General features: G+C 41.8%; 1 protein-coding gene across 2 annotated transcripts; it reads right to left on the bottom strand.

Annotated features, from left to right (window-relative positions):
- Nucleotides 1-4,324: 4,324 nt before the first annotated feature.
- tbc1d13 (TBC1 domain family, member 13) lies at nt 4,325-15,757 on the bottom strand. 2 transcript variants are annotated; one of them, XM_063011190.1, is made up of 12 exons: nt 15,696-15,757; nt 13,995-14,068; nt 13,842-13,882; nt 13,428-13,489; nt 11,267-11,366; nt 11,099-11,181; nt 10,849-11,008; nt 9,912-10,122; nt 9,666-9,829; nt 9,346-9,506; nt 8,702-8,759; nt 4,325-7,957 (listed from the first exon to the last, which is right to left on the bottom strand). In XM_063011190.1, exons 1-12 carry the CDS (start codon nt 15,716-15,718, stop codon nt 7,892-7,894), a joined length of 1,203 nt encoding a protein of 400 aa, XP_062867260.1. In that variant the 5' UTR covers nt 15,719-15,757; the 3' UTR covers nt 4,325-7,891. The 2 variants fall into 2 exon arrangements, with proteins under 2 accessions (XP_062867260.1, XP_062867259.1); XM_063011189.1 differs by lacking the exon at nt 15,696-15,757 and having other exon boundaries at nt 13,995-15,055.
- Nucleotides 15,758-17,446: the final 1,689 nt, after the last annotated feature.

The raw sequence follows: 17,446 nt of genomic DNA, 5'->3' as shown, positions 1-17,446 counted from the left end.
TTCTGGTTCCTCACATCCACAATCTCATCTTCTGTTTTTACTCCTCTGACAAAATGGACGGCCTCGATCTCAGCTTTTATTCATGCACACAGCAGCCAGGGAAGCGTTTTCCTCTTCTCCTCCATCCTCACTCACCAGAACAAAATAATTCATCCCAGATCGGAGAGATGAAGCTGAAATTTCTGTGTTTAAAGGTGAAGCTTTTTAAACGCGGTGATTTAAATGCGCTCAGAGATCGACGGGGTTCGGGCTGCGTGCAGTATGCAGGGTGGTGTGGAGCGAAATTGGGAGGCGCGCAAATTCGCATGGAGCGACTCTGGGGCAGTAGGTATGTCACAATTATCAGGTTATAACATAACTGACGCACTAGTACAGCGATCCCCAACCTGTTTTTGCACCACCGGTTTCATATAAGATAAAAGAAGTAAAATGTAATGTAATGTAAAATAGAATAACAATACTACTCACAAATCAGAATCAGAATCTTTATTTTCGCCAAGTACCAGATGTACAAGGAATTTCTTTTGGTGCCGGTGTCAACATATAAACATCTAATTAAATAATAGAAAGTTGTACCATATATAAACATAGAATAAAAAATATGACAGCAACAACAACCGTACAGCATCCGATGAAGTGTGCAATAGGCAAGGCAAGTTTATTTGTATAGCACCTTTCACACACAGTGGCAATTCAAAGTGCTTTACATGAGGAAAAAAAAAATTAATTAAAAGCATTAAAACATTCCTGAGATCTAGAACCTCAGAAAGACTTCTTGCAAACATTTAGTTACAATTAAGGGAATATGAAATTAAAACAAGAGAGATACGCGTTATTATAAGGGATTAATTATACATATTAATGGGGAGATTACAGTACTAAATACTAAGACTATCCCACAGACTGACAGCAGACAAAGTAACTTATACAGATACAGATATATAGTTCAGTACACTGCCAGACTTCAAGTATAAAAAAATTGTGCAATAGATATTCAAGTAAAAAGGTGCAAATGGCGCGTGGACGGCACGTGTGATGTGCAGCATGTTTGTTGAAGTCCGTGCGTGATTTTTAAAGGCGGAGGAAAGTCCTTATTAAGTGTGGTTATGATGGAAAGTCAGTGGGAACCCTGAGCTTTTTTTTTTTTTGCAGCGAAACACTCCCACCTAGTGGTGATAGGAGACAATAACACCTGAAGTGTGTTGGAATTGGAAGCAGTTTTTTCATCGCTTCTGAAGCAACCTCTAATTATTTAGATAATAAGTATTCTGTCTGTGCGACCCGCTAATAAATGATGCACGGATCGGTACCGGTGGTTGGGGACCTCTGCACTAGAACAACACTGCGGAGTGTTTGGATGCTGAAGTTCGAACTGCACAAATGCAATTGGTCGTGTTCAAGGGAATAAAAAAGGTCGGATGTGGGTCTCTCCTCACTGTTGCTGGAATATGTTTCTATTATATAGACTTTTTAAACTGATTTTGCCCAGGTGGAGCAGCGGGATATTCCTCTAGCACACCAGCACCGAGATTCTGAACTCCTCGGTGTTGCCACCGGTCGGCTGGGCGCCATCTAGCAGGCATAATTGGCAGTGCTTGTAGCAGATACTAATTGTGGGTGGGACTATGTGTGGGTGGCTGTGTGAGGACCCTGACTGGTGGAAGAGACGCCTGTGCAGAATGCAGGGGCGAGAAGAGGAGGGCTGTACACGTGTCGGAGGGTTGCAGGAGGCGTGTACAGCGACGTGCTCTCTCAGCAGCGGAAGACAAAATTTAGTCGCTAAATCTGGAGGAAAATGGGGAAAAAATGCATTTAAAAAAACCCTCATTTTATTTGTGAGTGTTGGTGTTTAGCACGGTTTATAGCCAGTTTATAGTCGTTAGCACATGTTTATTAGCGCTATAAGTGGGACATCTGACGGCGGAGGAATGGATGAGTATCCTCAAACACTTTATCATAATAAACAATGGAATTAAATAATGCACTGCTGTTGTGTTACTAATTCTTATAATGAAATACAAATAAAAACAATCTATTGTAACAAAGATAATTTAACTTTATTTTTATTAGTTTACTGCCAGACATTCACATCATTGTTGTCAACTTTATTAAATTGTGGTCATTTGCTGGTAAAACATTGTAATTACTTGTCTGTAAATTGTAAATGTAATTTTCATCAGCTTTTCGATCCTGGTCAGGGTCGCTGCTGGTCCAGTTTAAACTGTGTAATAACTTGACTGAAGAACATCCACTTACACAGCACAATGCCAGCGCGCATAGCAATTTTGCGTTAGTTCACCCAGCATACAGCTCAGCCAGCTGAATCTGAGGAGCGGCTCTGCATAGGATGAGCGATTCATAAAGGATTCGATTCACTTGAAGCGAAGCTTTTGGAGTCGATTCGCAAGCATGAATCAATTTTTTTAATAAAGCTGAATTATGTATAAATTTAAGCGTTATTTTACAGTGTATGTAAATATTTCAGCACAATCAATCATCTAATATACGAACTAAATAACTTAATAAACTACATTCATGTGTTCATTCATTTATCTTTCAAATCCGTTCTCACATTACAACATGAATCCAACGTTCAATACTTTTGTTTTAAGTTTCTGTTTTAATGAATTTTAACATGTTAATTCACATTGTTGACCAATAAGTGTCAGTCAGACAGAAATATAAATTAAATTCTTTGTCTGTTATTAAATGTTGTGGTAATTGTTGTGGGTTTTAGTTGCTAGCTTGCTAACTACCCACTTGGACAAGCTAACATTAACAAACTATTAAAGTACCAAACTTTGTACCAAATGTAGGATTTAATTCAGTGCCATAAATAAAACATAGTGTAATTGAAGTTATAAAATCACAATTCATTCCTAAAGTCATCAATCCTGGTCTAACATTTACATTTTCAGCATTTAGCAGACGCTTTTATCCAAAGTGACTTACACGATGAGCAATTGAGGGTTAAGGGCCTTGCTCAGGGACCCAACAGTGGCAACTTGGTGGTGGTGGGGCTTGAACTGGCAACCTTCTGTTTACTAGTCCAGTACCTTAACCACTGAGCTATCACTGCCCTTTGGTCTTGGGTTTGTTTTGGTCTCGACGTTTATGGGTTTTGGTTAATTTAGACAATGATGTTCAGGCGGCACGGTGGCTCGGTGGGTAGCACCACCGCCTCACAGCAAGAAGGTCCTGGGTTCGATCCCCAGGTGGGGCGGTCCGGGTCCTTTCTGTGTGGAGTTTGCATGTTCTCCCCGTGGCTGTGTGGGTTTCCTCCGGGAGCTCCGGTTTCCTCCCACAGTGAGGTGAATTGGAGAAACTAAATTGTCCATGACTGTGTTCGATATAACCTTGTGATTTGATGAATCTTGTGTAATGAGTAACTAACGTTCCTGTCATGAATGTAACCAACGTGTAAAACATGACGTTAAAATCCAAATAAACAAACAAATAAACACTGATGTTCACTGATCTACAAAATATTACATGTAATTCTGATATTACAGGACATGTCAAGATTCTAAAATGCTGTTTTGTTCAAATTAAAGGGAGAGTCTGAGTACAAAACAGTGGTATTTATTTATTTTATGTTTGCCAATCTAAAGCTATAAAACAGAATGATGGAGTTGAACATGAACATTTTGTATCTGCATAATTTTAGAAAATAAGACAATAATTTACTGATCATTTCTTGCTGCTCTTTTTTCTTTCACTTGCCCTGAACCTTCAGTTTGAACTTTGTTGGTAGTGTGCGTGCAGTGACCTGACTGTTGTTGAACTTGAATTTGCTTTGTGGTTGAAACTCGACTCTGCGCCATGTGGAAATAATCAGACTGAATTGGATTTACGCAACAGGACTGAGAACGACCAAAGCAGAGCGAGGGGGTAAGTTGAGTTATGGAGGAAATAAACCACGGAGGAGCTCAAGTCAGGTTTATTCATTGAGCAGATGCTCTTAGAAAACGTGCAGAACAGCTGAAGGTTCAACCCTGAATAATCTGTCTGTATTTAATACCTAATAGACTAGAGCAGGGCTTCTGAACCTGCGGCCTAAAAGTTTGTGTGTAAGACCTGTACTGACTGTAATATGGCTGTAATATCACTGGGCCAGTGATAGCTCAGTGGTTAAGGTACTGGACTAGTAAACAGAAGGTTGCCGGTTCAAGCCCCGCCACCACCAAGTTGCCACTGTTGGGTCCCTGAGCAAGGCCCTTAACCCTCAACTGCTCATTGTGTAAGTCGCTTTGGATAAAAGCGTCTGCAAAATGCTGAAAATGTTATATTTTATGTTTACGCCCCATGAATCTGACAGTTGCCCTTTGACAAGAAGTTGTTTGTTTATTAGGATTTTAACATCATGTTTTATACTTTAGTTACATTCAAGGTTATATTGAGCAGTCATGGACAATTTAGTGTCTCCAGTTCATCTCACCTGCATGTCTTTGGACTGTGGGAGGAAACCCACACGGACACGGGGAGAACATGCAAACTCCACACAGAAAGGACCTGGACTGCCCCACCTGGGGATCGAACCCAGGACCTTCTTGCTGTGAGGCGACAGTGCTACCCACTGTGCCGCAAGACAAGAAGGTGGAGAACCACTGGATTATGGACTAGCACTAGTGTCTAGCATCTGTCAGTCAGTGTAAATCGTTTCTCCCAGTAATCAAATGGAACAGTCGAGGATATTTCATTATGATGCCAGTGGTTCAGTTTTCTCATGAATGGTCAGGAGAAAAAGCTCCGAAATTACACAAAAACTGTTCTTCTTCAGAAACATGAGCCATAAATACTAGTTCAGCAGGACACGAACCCGTTGAGCTTTTCACCCAAAGGAACATGCTTAGATCTCCCTAGAAACAAACCATGAGATTCAAGGTCTGTGCTGGCGTGCAGGGTGTTTAGCTCTAAATTAAGGTTTGAAAACACTTGAAACAAGGACAAGTGTTAAACTGATCCTTCTGAATCTTCTCTAGTGAAAGATGGAACATGAAAGAGGACCAGGAATAAAATGTTGAATCTATGTGGTTTGTGGTCAAACTGACTTTCTTCTGATATTCTGAAGAACTCTTTTGTTTACAATATACACTCACAAGGCTACATATTTCTGATATCGTTTTACTGGCAGAACCAGACAATAGGGTGACCGTGACCAGGCAGTATGAAGTACACTGCAGCTCTGCGTATCTCCGGAATCTCAAAAATCCGGCCAGTAGAACAAATTTGTCACCAGACTGGAGCAAAAATGTCACATTGAAGCTCACAGCTTGTTTAACACGCACATAAAGGCTACAGTAAACACAGAGAGAAGCTTCATAAAGCTGATTCAGGTTTAAAAGAACACATTGTTCCACTCATTTTTTACTCAGGTTGACGTTCTATCACATTCAACAGTCTGTAAGGCTGCTCTGTTAAGATAATCCTATGCTTAGCTTTATATTAACTGTATATAACTGATTTATTACACCTGTTAGCAACTGTTGTGGCTAAAACACAGTAATAAAAAAATTTGAAGACGTCCTATTACTTTTGTCCATTTAGTGTATGTGGACACCTAATTATTGAGCTTGAAAACTGGCATTAATACGGAGCTGATCCACCGTACTTTTCTAGACTGCATGTATTGACGGAGGATGAGGATGCCTGGCTCATTACAGAGGTTCCAATTCATCTCAAAGGTGTTTTGCACAAGACTGTAATGTATGCATTAAGGTAAGAATGAACACACACACACACACACACACACACACACACACACACACACACACACACACACACACACACACACACAATGTCGTTTTTCCAAAAACACTTAAGTGTTAATAAAACAATCAGAACCTCGAAAAGCATTTTTCTTTCGTATTATAAAGATCTGGGAACGTAAACATCGAGCAATCAGATTCATTCATCTTAAACCATTCAGTGCCAAAAAAACCCAACAACAAATCAATAAATCAAGCGATTGATCTGCATACAAACATGTGCCAATAATCAATAAAACAAAATACACGGCGTTTAACATGCAGGATATTATTTCTGATCATATTTGGTGTTTCAGGCTGAAATAAAGTAGGTTTATCATTTGAAAGGAGACATGCAGGCGGATATACACTCGCTATATGGTCAAAAGTATGTGGACACCTGACCTTGGACGAAAAGGGCTTGCTCATAATAAAAGTTCCAATTCATCTCAAACTGGTAGTGTGGGTGTCTCCTGTCCACAGGTAACGTCGACCCTGCAGTGCCGCTTTGATTCTGTGATTAATTTCGTGGACACAAACGCTCTACATAATCTAAAATAAATAGAATAAAATATCAGGCCGTGGTCACGTGTGAAAAAAATATATATCGGCACGTCCCTATTTACTTATTTCCATTCCTTCCATTCCAGCATTTTTAATTCAGTTTCCGTTTCCAGAATGAGGAATACTGTAAACATTCATGTGCTGCGTCAGGACAATCAGTAAGGACGAAAACACGCTGCAGTAACTCGGATCATCAGGAATACATGACTTGGATTAGTAGAGATTAGGATGATCATCATGCTTCAGCACTAACAGGCTGCTTCTTCAGAAGGTTCACCGGAGAACCCGACCAGCGGCGGTTTCACGGTGGTGAAAAACAGACACGAACATCAAACATCCTCAAACAGAGCATGAAACAATAAAACTAAACTAAACTCTTCAGGATGACGGGACAGAGGCACCTGCATGCAGCAGTCAGAGCAGCTCGGGGATTAATACCATTATCATTAAACACTGTGTTGAATCCAAACCGTTCTGGTCTGGTAGAGTTCAGTAGGACAGTCATCAGAAACAGGGTGGTGTGAGGTGCCCCTCAATCCAGAATTGAATAAAGCCACATTATTAATAGTTTAGGATCCAACCACACCAGGAACTCACCATTCCTGTCTCTTTATGAAGTCAGCATGGTCAGGCTGAAACTGGAGGATATAAAGCCAAAACTGGAATGAAACTGAAAGTCCAAACATGAACCAGGAGATCAAACCAGGTTCTACATTCATTTTGGACTGTTTGTTCTGTTTTTGCCCTTGTTTACACCCAATCCAGTTGTGTCCAATTGTAGTCTGCCTCTCTCTTGTCGCTGCTGCCACGCCCACCCCCGAGGCGGTCACACAGAGCCACCCGCGATCAGTCCTCAACTGGTCAGCAGAGGTTGCACCAGCAATAAGGAACCCTGTTTCTGCCACTGTCCCACCCCTACAGGCACTCAGCCAACCGTGTGTCTGTGTAGGCACCAGACCGGCTGATAGCAGAGCTGAGATTTGAACTCCAGCTCCAGCTGAGCGACCTGGTACACTACAGGACATGTCGTGCATGGAACACACATCCAACACTCTGGTGTGGCCGGACCTGTATGAGAACGTTCGGACGGTCCAGGTTACATTCCACGATTAGTTGATTTTACTTCTGATTATCAAAACATGAATATCGAATATTTTAGTCTGATCAAATGTCGAATAACTCTGTCTTGATACATCATCATACAAAAAAACCCCAACAATTAATAAAAGTAAATGTGTACGAAGTAAAATGTTTTTAAAAAAATTACAAAACTCTTTCATTCAGCAAAAAACAACAACAAAACAAAAGATAATTTGGGAGTTTCGGAGTGTTGAACACTTGAGGCGCGTCTGATCGACGTGAGTTTGATCCGTTCGAGTGTTCGGTGCAATTTAAATCTCTCTCACACACACACACAGTCTGACTAAGAAAGGCGTGGCCCAATATTCAAGCGATAAGGTCCTCTTGTAGTTTTCCATAATGCAATGTCTGAAAGACGGCATCGTTTCCAGGACGCCATGGGGCGCCGCGGTCATCGTGGTTAGTGTGTTAGCGTGGTTCTCCGAACGAGCGCCGGGAAGCTACGAGCCGCCCTGCAGCTCCTTCGCCTTGGTGAGGATAGTGTGGACGTCGGAAATAGGGTAATCCTACAACACACACACACACACACACACACACACACACACACACACACACACACACACACACACACACACACAGGTTGGTCCCAATAAATAATAACAAGCACAATCATAAAAGACTTCTACACAGTCTAGTCATCTAACTCAGCTTTCAGACTGACAGTAAACCGTCCCTAGAATAAGTACGTAGCTCTTCAGCCTGACGATTCCTACAGACAGTCTCAGCACTTATGTCAGCGCCCTGGCTGGACAGTAGGAGTCACTGTTGCAGTGTTAAGCAAAGAATGCCTGGTCAGGCTGATAATGAAGCACGTCTGCGTTTACCACCTCTCACAACACACTGTACTGATCCAATGCACCGCATGGCCAAAAGTGTGTGGACACCAGAACATGAACTTGTTATACATCCTGTTCCAAAATGGAGTTGGCCTCCATTTGTGGCTATAACAGCCTCCACTCTTCTGCAAAGGCCCACTGAGTTAAAAGAGCATTTGAATGGATGGTAAAGGAATCTTGATTAGGAGGATTATAATAAAGTTAAAATGATTCATATAAACATAGAGGATCTGTTTGTAATAATGCTGGTTCAAGCCCCACTACTGCCAGGCTGCCACTGTTGGGCCCTTGAGCAAGGCCCTTAACCCTCAATTGCTTAGACTGTATACCATTACAGCATGTTAAGTCGCATTGGATAAAAGCATCTGCTAAATGACGAAAATGTAAATGTAATGCAGGGGGTGTGGGTGGTACCTGGAGTAATCTCATGTTTGTTGTGAAGTCACCCGCCAGCAACTGATCCCGGATCAAACTAAAACGTAAAACAGAATTAAAACAAATGATTACAAGTGTGTCGATAAACTTTTGGAACTTTAACGGCCCATATAACCTGGCTCAGATAAGGGTAAAGCGCTTTGCTTTGGGCGCCCTCTGCTGGTAGCTAGAAAAAACTACATCACTGTATTACATTTATATTTATTTATTTAATTTATTTGTAACGTGATGTTTTACACTTTGGTTCCATTCATGACAGGACAGGTAGTTACTGCTTACACAAGATTCATCAGTTCAAGTTCAAACACAGTCATGAACAATTTTGTATCTCCAGTTCACCTCACTTGCACGACTGTGGACTGTGGGAGGAAACCCACACAGACACGGGGAGAACATGCCAACTTCACACAGAAAGGACACGAACTGCTCCACCTAGGGATCGAAACCAGGACCTTTAACAACCCACATAACGTGGCTCAGATAAGGGATAAAGCGCTTTGCATTTGGCGCCCTCTGCTGGCAGTAATAAAAACTACAGCATTGTATTAAATTTACTACAATATTTAATGCAGCACGTTTAGATCCTGCAGAATCAGAAGTGAAGAGAAAGAAATCAGGCTTACGTGAGCATGGCGCAGCAGACGAGAATCAGGAAGTGGAAACGATCCTGATCGGAGAAGAGCGAGTCCCAGATCCGGATGACGTCGGGGAGGAGAAACTCCTGAGAGAGGAGCAGGGTGAGCCAGCGGAACGTGAAGTACTGCGGCTTGATGTTCTGCTCCTGCTGCAGGGGGGGAGAACAGGAGAAATAAATAAATAAAAAAGCCTCAATTCATCCCAAAGCTGTTTTAACTCTGGGCTCTGCGCAGGCCACTGAAATTCCTATGCACCAAATTCATCAAACCACGTCAGGTAACGGGTGTGGCAGGTTTTTCACGCTCACCAGTTTCATATAGAGCTCCAGATCTTTCTCCTTCAGCATGGAGAAGACGCTCTCCATCTTGTACGTGATGCCGCACTGCGAGTCGTCCAGGCTCTTGATGAAGTTGTCGCGGTTCTCCGACATCAGGTTGGTGAAGCAGAAGAAGGTGTCGGCCTCCGCGTGCTCTGAGGAACGACGGAACGCCAGGGAACGTCGTCAGATCTCAATCAGCCTTCGGTGCTAGCTCAGGTGTGTGACCGCGCTTACCTTTCCACTGCGAGTTGGGGTCCGTAGCGAAGGTGTAATAGATGGGCCCGACGATCTCGTTCATGCCCTGCACGTACGCGATACCCGGGTTCAGCTTGGCGTAGATGAAGAGGATTCGCTCCACCACCTCCCAGTGCGCCTCGCAGCCGTTCGGCAGAACCTCGTACTCGTTCGAGGGGTACAGGTTTAGCGCCTTGCCCGGGGAGCTCACCTGAGGATCAGAGTAAACGATCAGAAACAAAAAATTATTGAGTTCAGGTGTTTTAGCCACACCCATAGCTAGCAGGTACCCGCCTGCCCATTCCCTCAGTATTGCCAATTCTCTTTCAGCATCTTAGAGCCTCACTGAGAGCCATAACATACACTGAGAGACACACTGAGCACTCTGCAAATCAACCACCACTTCTGCAGGTACCTCGACCAGACAGCAGAGGGCGCTTTGACCTTCCTCGCTTGGCACAGCCAGGTCAGTAGAACATGCAACAATGCAATACAGCGTATAGTGAAATGCGATCTCCAGGTTTGATTCTGGGCGCCTGCATGAGTGTGTGTGTGTGTGGTGGGGGGGGCATGGAGCTTAGTGTGGCTGTCCGTACATAATCTGGCTCTGTGCGAGAACCCAGAACCGACATGTGATAAGAAGCAGGTGCAGATTGGACATGAGGGGGCGTGTGGTGGTCTGGGGGTCGTGAAAGGGGCAGAGGACTCACAATAGGGAATGGATATGACTAAATCAGGGGAGAATAGGATAGTAAGGCATCACAGTATTGTTTGGCGTCACCCCTGACGATGCCAGTCGGCCCCGGGTGAAGAACGGCTGGTATAAAGCAGATGAATTCTATTAAACAAACCTCCGCTCGCTCGCTCTCTCACACACACACACACACACACACACACACACACACACACACACACACACACACACACACACACTCACGTTGGTGACTCCGCTGCGGTTGCGGTTGACAGTCTGAGCCTTGAGCGTGCTCTGCTCCACGCGTCGCCTCAGAGTTTCGTACTCGTTCTGTGAATGGAGGATCAGCCGGCAGGGGAAGTCGGTGGGTCTCTGGAAGAACGCCATGTCTGGATATAAACGCCTGGAGGAACACGGAGGAGACGAAACCTCCCCGTCAGGTGGACCGGGTAAATAAAATATTACATAGATTATAACTCCCGGCGTGACGCACCTGACGTCCTTATCGATCTGTAACAGAACCTCGTTATCCTTGAAGTAGTTGTTCCAGCGGCTGTCCGGGTTCGGGTTTAACGGCTGAAGAAAATAAGCACAGCGTAAACAAACAGAAAATAGATCTGATCAGCTCGTTCTCAGAGAGAGAAATGAACGTCGTACTCACGTGATCCTCCATGGTCACGTCCTCTCTGGACAGACCCAGGTTAGCTTTGGCGATACCCGGCTGGATGATCATCTCCTTCAGGAACTGTGCGTAGATTTCTCTGATCACAAACACAAACGAATTTGTTTCTTTTGCTTGTTGTATCTGGGCTTGGGACCTGCACTGAAAGCGCCCTGGCAAGTGCACCTATCAACTTAAAGGCTAAGCACCACCTAATGGACCTCTCTAAATATTTCACATTATTTTAGCTAGTTAAAAACCATACACGTGAATAAAATGTAAATAACTTGTTTAATTCACTCAAAAATCGACGATTTCAAGTAAATTGACGGAAAAACCCGAGGTCGCTCCGGAAATTCCAGGAAGTTACAGCGTGACGTCACTGGTGGACAACAGTGTACTACTACACCGTTATGACTGACTTGGACAGCGAATTTTCCAGTGCTGGTTTTTCAGATTCCGAAGCTATTTCTGAATTTAATGAAGAGGATTAATCTGCAGTGACAGTGGGGGTGCCTGTATAACGTTTTTTCTTTCTTTCTTTCTTTCTTTCTTTCTTTCTTTCTTTCTTTCTTTCTTTCTTTCTGAGTGTCAGGCTTTGTGTTTTAAAATGGAAACAATGGCAACAGTAATTATAGGCAAGTTTATTAATGGTTCACACTCAATAAAATAATTGTAATATAGACTATATTTAAACAGCCTCGGCGTTCTAAAACACTTAATGACGGTTAATATGGCATTGCAGCCTGCAGACACTCTCTTGCTGGAATGATTGAAATGTATTTTTTCGTTGAATAAAAATGTATTGAAACGAATAATAACTTAAAATGTAGTATATATTGTTATGTTAATTATACCTACTAAATAGATGGGTAATATTGGCGCGATAACCAGGCTAGATTTGCTCTGCTCTGTAAAGTATGCATGCAGGTACAGCACAGGTGTGTATTAGTGCACCGAGCACCATCAGAGAGAGATTTAGTGCTGAGGGGAACATCGCTACCCCTCTCAGATCCTCTCTGAAACCACATCAGGTGAATGTGTTGGTTTAGCGCGCATGATAACGCAGGTTTAAGGTCTTTCAGCCTTTATTCTATTTTTATGTATACCATATTTTGATCAGATTAGTGCTTTTAAAATATTTAGCCTAAACACTTTTTTTTCGTTTTACAGTGTATATCTAGCCTAGGATAGAAGCTAAATTTAAACCTTTTTTAATAGAGAAAAGACGCGCATCCTTATAGCGCATCCCTGCTCTGTTCAGTATTTACCAATAAACACGCATTTGATTTGTCCTAAAGCTGCCTCATCTATATATCTATCTAGATATATAATATTGATATATTTGGCGATAATATCAAATCGGTGTTGGTGTTGAATTGAATTATTGCAGCCAAACACAGCGCAGCTTTTAATCATTTTGCATCGCCTAACATTCAACTTCTTGAGTTGTTGTCCACCATCTACGTCACACGTGCGACGCCTGTGACAGAATCCGAACACCGCGAGCGACGCAAAACATCAGAATTTTAAGCCGTATTCCTTGAATTTGTAAAAAAAAATGTTTTCTAACTATCAATAATCACAAGTTAGGAACTCAACTTTCGATGCATGTATGTGTTTAAAATTTCAATATTAGCTGGTGCTTAGCCTTTAAGGGCCTTGTTCAGGGGTCCGACAGTGGCAAATTGATCACTAGTCAAGTACATTAACCATTGAGTCTTTACAACTTAAAGGGTGACCAAACTTAATTGATATTAAGTAAACATAGGAACAAAAAGTATATACATATACACACGTACGTATGTATGTATGTATGTATGTATGCCTAAAAATTATTAAATAAAAAGAATAAAACTACATTTATAAAAAGATAAACAACTGTTTTTAGCCTGTTTGACCTAAAGTGCTTTCCAGAGAAACCTCAGGTCGAACAGATGATGTCCAGGGTGAGATGGGTGAGACGTATACAACGCTAAACCAAAACATTATGACCACCAGCCTAATATGGTCAACACACCTAAAAGAGTTCCGTGTTACCCGAGATGGCTCAGCCTCACGTGCACCGGCGCTACAGAACACACATCCCCATTCACATTCTGAAGGGTGATCCTAACCTATACCATGCTTCTGACTTCAAAGTGCACCACATATATCTTACCTCTGCTTTTTTAGGAAGGAGTCCCATAGCGTCTGATCGTGGGGCAGGTAGTTCAACAAGATCTGATAAAAATAACACAACATTAGAGACATTTTAATGCAGTTTCATTTGCTTTTCGGCAATTGAGGAGCCTGTTTGGCTGACAGTGAAACATTTAGGCAGTACGTTTAACATGGAAACCCTTGTACATGCACCAAAAGTATGAGGACGCCAGGTGCAGCTTTTAGCAACTAGACTGAAAGACTGAACTGAATAATTAGGCAGAGTGTCCAGATACTTTTGTTCTGTATTGTGTACATTATTCTGTATGTAAAAGACTGTCATGGCTTTACTGATCTTTAATAAGTGGACTTTGAGCTTTTCAAGTATTTTTAAGTCATTTTTTCCAGACAGTGAGTGAGTGAGTGGACTCACCTTCCAGCACAGGGATCGAATTCCACCCTCAAATGGAATTCCTGATGCACGCCAGAAACCGGAGGCGGAGAAACGACAAGACAAATAAATATCAGTACGATTTCAGCATGAGGACAGAAAACTGAGAAGAAAAAGGTTCATGTCGGACGTTACCGCCAAAGCAGAGCTCCTGCAGCGCCTTCAGGTTGATCTTCTCCTCGCTCAGGGCCGCCTTAAACTCCTGGATCCTGTCATTCGACAACAAAACGAGAGAAAAATACATAATAAATACATTTAAATATATAAGTTTGCATCTATTTATTCTAGCGACTTTTGCTGGCTGAAAGGCGCCCTTGCAAAGTCGCTGAGCGCCGGTGCATTCGTACATTCCTTTGCTGCTCATGTGAACATTAAGACTGTATTTTGAGTCACTATTGTGGGGCAGGGAGGCTGAACCCCACCCGTCCTTCCCTCGCTAATCGTGTCCACTAGTGTCAGATCCTGCTAGACAGACTTAACCAGACTTAACGTGCAGTACCATAACACCCATACAAACCCAAACATAACATTCTGTAAAAATTTAACTCTGGTTTCTTGGCTAGGAACCATGCAGAGACCAGGGCTGTGAGAACTTTAATCCAGGTCATGATTGGTCATCAAGGCCTGAGATGTTCAGCTGCTTTTGTGAGACACAGCGCTGAACTACAAAGTCACTTATAAAGTTAAAGTCTAACTTTAAAAGTTAAAGTTCAACTACTGACTGTTTTCACTTCAGGAATTTAGGAGATCTGGCAGTTATTACTGATCCTAGTCGAGGCTGAACCTGAAACACCAAAACCCTCAAACCTGCATCTAAAAACACTCAAACCTCAGAAAATGGATCAGAATGTCGTTATTTGCCGTATATACATCTATACGTGTACGTTGGGGTCAGAGCCCAGGGTCAGCCTTTGTACGGTTTAATAGTGGCTGCTTTACAGAGCCGGGTTTCGAACCCTCAACCTCACGATTGACAACCTAAAGGAAAAACATTTAAAAAAACAAACAGCAGCTCAGTTAATTCATTTGAAGATGTATAAACCTTCTAATCCTTCTAAAAGCTTCTAATTCCTTATTAGTGATTATCATACAGTTGGTGACTTCTCTGTGCCCATATAGTTAGGTCTTCCTTGACTGCACTCACTACAAAATCAGCCTCTTTATCAATAGACACTAGGCAAGATCATTTACATGTACAGCATTTATTCAGAGTGACTTACAGTTGTGACTGAACACAAAGCAAGCAATTGTGGGTTAAGGGCCTTGCTCAGGGGTCCAACTGTGACGACTTGATCACTAGTCCAGTACCTTAACCAATGAGTCTTTAGAGAACTTAGAGAGTGTCCAAACTTTAGCACATGCTGAAATAAATATTTATTAATATTATTAACTGTGTATCAACATTTGAAGAAATAATAATAATTTAAATAGTTCATGTTTTATTATTTTTATTCACTTCAAAGATGTCATCAGCAAAATGTCATGTGGTCAGGCAGGGGTGCACAAACTTTCAATTAGTACTCCACCTAATAATATATACATAAATAAATAACAGGTACACACACTAAACCACTTTGTGATATTTATTATGACTTAAAGAGTGTTAACTGTTGTTTGTGGACATTTTAAACATATTAAATGTATAAATAAGGACTGAGCTGCTGCCTCTAATTCACCTGAACACCCGGCCGCTCCTCTATACAGCTAGCTTAGCTTAGCACAATTACTCACCGCCGAAACAGACAATAACAGCATTACAATCAAATCTTTCCTTTCTATTCCTTCCACACGCACTTTTATTTAAAGTTAATTAAGTGAAATGTCATTTATTCTGACCTGTTTCTGTATGAAGTCGACATGTTGAGCTGCTTCAGATGAAACCAACACTGCTGCTTCTGTCAGGGGAACTGAGAGGAGCAGCAGTGTGCCGCAACAAAAACACTCCGGCCGGGAAACAAACCAAAAACGATCGATGTTAATCGATTTAAATAAACAAAATCAATACAATATAAATAAAATGTCACATATCTTCATGTACTAACTGTTTAAACTATGGGAATCTTTATTGTTTATAAATACACGCACAGACTCACTGAAACTTAGTTAATCTATTTTGAACACACATTAATTAGCCGCTACATCAGCTAATCCTTTCATATTCAGACACTTCATACAATTACTGACTGTGGCCTGTTTGTTGCACTGTACCCTATAACCCATCCATTAATGTTAAGACAAGGGGACTCCACAAGACCCCCGCTGATTATGTTGTGGACCATTCTAAGCACTGCACTGATAACTAACATGTTAATGACATGCTAGTGTGTGTTGGTCTGGTATTCAGGTGCAGTAGTGTTGTTGGGATTTTTATACTTATTTTCCTCCTCTAGTCTTTTAGCAGTGGACGTTTACTGATCACAGGAAGCTGTTGGCTTTATATTTTTGGTTAGAGCGCTGCTCTCCTCCCAGCATTGACACTGAAGTGTTAAAAAAAATCCCAACAACACTGCTGCACCTAAATACCAGACCAACACACACTAGCATGTCATTGCTATGTTAATTACACTCAAACCAGTACTACAAACAGTACCAAGTTGGGTGGCACCTCACAGCAAAAAGGTTCTGGGTTTGATTCCCAGGTGGAGCGTCTGGGTCCTTTCTGTGTGGAGTTTGCATGTTCTCCACGTGTCTGTGTGGGTTTCCTCCAGGAGCTCCGGTTTCCTCCCACAGTTCAAAGACGTCCAAATGAGGTGAATTGGAGATACGACATTGTCCATGACTGTGTTTGATATTAAACTTGTGAACTGATGAATCTTGTGTAAGCAGTAACTACCGTTCCTGTCATGAATGTAACCAAAGTGTAAAACATAATAAATAAACAGTACCAAGTCATCTACAGTGAGTCTTTGCAGAGCTAAGGATAAACATGTCTGTGTAAAAAATGAATCCAAACAATCCAAACTGATCTAAAAGAAATGATGAAATACTTAGTTATGGAAAATTCTGAAATGAATTATACAGTAATGTGGTATTGTCTGAATTCCATAACTTAACCTAAGTTGTGTAGAATTAAAAACAAACAAACAAATCTACAAACCTGAATAATGGTGTCATTTCAACAGAATGCAGCTGTAAATTAATTTCTTGATTACAGTACTGAATAATATTCTATACAGTTGGTCTGGATCACTAGGTAATGTAGTAACACACCCCGGACAGGACACCAATCCATCACGGGAAGGAGTAGCGTGGCCCTTGCTGTAAACGTGCTGAGGATCACACATTTCAGTCTTGTCTCCCTTAATTACTTTTTTAGATTAGAAATGTCTCTTGTATTTATTTGTACTGTTGTTATTTGCACTGTGTATATTGTACTGTCTTGCACTTTGTGTTCTGTGTTGCACACTGGTCCTGGAGGAACGTTGTTTAGTTGTATAGAGCTGAAATGACAATAAAGCCTCTCTTGAACTTGAACTCTCTTGCTGGTTAGTTAAAGATGCAGCCGGCAGTTTTTACACGTGTCTGAGGGGGTGTGCTCTAACCTGCGGTCCAGGCAGAGGTCGCCAGATTGCATAGGGGAATTAGGT

Source organism: Trichomycterus rosablanca, chromosome 16, assembly GCF_030014385.1.
Source record: "Trichomycterus rosablanca isolate fTriRos1 chromosome 16, fTriRos1.hap1, whole genome shotgun sequence".
Lineage (NCBI taxonomy): Eukaryota > Metazoa > Chordata > Actinopteri > Siluriformes > Trichomycteridae > Trichomycterus > Trichomycterus rosablanca.
Note: the sequence above shows the minus strand (reverse complement) of the source record. Positions and strands in the feature narration are given on the sequence as shown.

Coding starts and splice junctions, on each gene's coding strand:
- tbc1d13 (XM_063011189.1), bottom strand. CDS start 14,223: ATGAGCAGCAAAGGAATGTACGAATGCACCGGCGCTCAGCGACTTTGC. Junction 11,367..13,427: donor TCCTTCCTAAAAAAGCAGAG/GTAAGATATATG, acceptor GTTTGTGATCAG/AGAAATCTACGCACAGTTCC. Junction 11,182..11,266: donor ACGTGACCATGGAGGATCAC/GTGAGTACGACG, acceptor TATTTTCTTCAG/CCGTTAAACCCGAACCCGGA.